Source organism: Rhinolophus hipposideros, assembly GCF_964194185.1.
Source record: "Rhinolophus hipposideros genome assembly, chromosome: 22".
NCBI lineage: Eukaryota > Metazoa > Chordata > Mammalia > Chiroptera > Rhinolophidae > Rhinolophus > Rhinolophus hipposideros.
Genome location: NC_138068.1, coordinates 13,568,805 through 13,570,280, shown reverse-complemented (window position 1 = coordinate 13,570,280; position 1,476 = coordinate 13,568,805). Strand labels below are relative to the sequence as shown.

At 48.2% G+C, this 1,476-nt stretch overlaps 1 protein-coding gene across 1 annotated transcript; it reads right to left on the bottom strand.

The window, feature by feature from the left end:
- Window positions 1–496: 496 nt before the first annotated feature.
- On the bottom strand, window positions 497–1,002 carry GTSF1L (gametocyte specific factor 1 like; the record flags this gene model as incomplete). The annotated part of the gene is given in 2 exon segments (XM_081033360.1): window positions 497–579; window positions 582–1,002. Coding segments are annotated over 2 exon segments (504 nt in total).
- Between the last annotated feature and the right edge of the window lie 474 nt (window positions 1,003–1,476).

The following is a 1,476-nucleotide window of genomic DNA, read 5'->3' as shown; positions in this document are numbered from 1 at the left end:
TCTCTGAGTTAAACAATATGTCTTAGCTGTTCCATATTTAGTACAGAAAGAGCTTCCCCACTCTTTTTCATGGCGGCGTACTATTTCATTGTACCATCATTCATTTTGTACAACTCCCCAAAGGGCTTTTCAGGTCGTTTCTGACCTTTGGCTGCCACAAATAATGTTTCAGTGAATGACCTTGTACTTGCCTCACTTTCCATAGGTGTGACTATATTTACCGGATGAATTCCTAGAAGTGGAAGTGCTCCATCAATGCATAAGCATTGATGATTTTGATGGTTATTGTGAAATTGCCCTCCAGGAAGTTGTATTAACTTACACAATCACCAATGTTATAAAAATATCCCTTGTGCCCCACCTTTGCCAACAGAATGTGCTTAAGCCTTTTGATCTTTACCAATCTGCTTCGGTGAAAAAAAAACACCCAAACTATGCCAGTGTAGTTTACTGTGCATGCCTTTTATTCTGGTGAGTGAGTTGCCTCTCCTTTTATTCATCTCAGAGATCCGTGGTCCCTACTGCTGCTGGTAGCTTGCTCTCCTGGTTGGAGGATCGAGGAGGTGGTCAGGGATGGGGGTGGTCCTCTCTCTCTGACCCTCTTGTGTCGCTTTCACAAACCAGCTTTTGGGGAACAAAAGTCTTAAGGACGAACATGGGATGGCTGTTCATGCTGTCGACATTCCAGACATCAGGATTGGGGACCCAGGGAGACGTTGGAAGGATACTTCCATCCTGCTCTGGACTCGGACGGCTCATTTTCGCCAGGCTCAAGCTGTCCTCTTCCTCCCCTGGGCTTCTGTTGACACACGTCGCCTCGTGCTCCTCCAGCTTTTTGATGGGGACCACGTGGCAGGCGTTGTATTTGCAGCTGGCCATCTTTTTGGCTTTCTTGGGATTCTTTTTCCTGCATGATGCCAGGTGGTATTGAAATCTGCTGAGTGGGATGCAGTGGTGAGGGTCGTAAGGGCAAATTTCTAAGGCTTCTGGCTTCCTCTCCATGACAGAGTGTTCTTGAAGCTGAGTAGTTCACTGCCCAGAGTCAAAATGAAATGCCCCTCAAGGAAAAGGCATTGGGTAAGAAGGATGGAGTGGTCCTCTGCCCAGTGTTGGCCCTTGGAACTCAGTAGGCGAAGGTCTTATCTCACGTCCCCTGTTCTCTGGGACCATGAGTGGTAGATGAGAAAAGGGACAAGGAGCTGTCAGGAGCAGCTGCACAGAGGACAGAGTTATCAAATGGCATGTGAGCCAGAAGAACTATAGAAAGCAGACACCGGAGTAAAAACCACGGGCACCCCCCAGCGAAGTGAAGAAGGTATGTGCCAGCCCCCCCTTGGTTCTGAGAGTTACTGTGTGATGTCAAGGGGCAGTGACAGATGGTCACAATGGTCAGTGTGAGTCGCCAGGAAAAGGCTATTTCTCCATCACTTTGAAGGGGAGGGCTGGGTTTGGGGAAAGCTGCCATTCAAAGCTGTC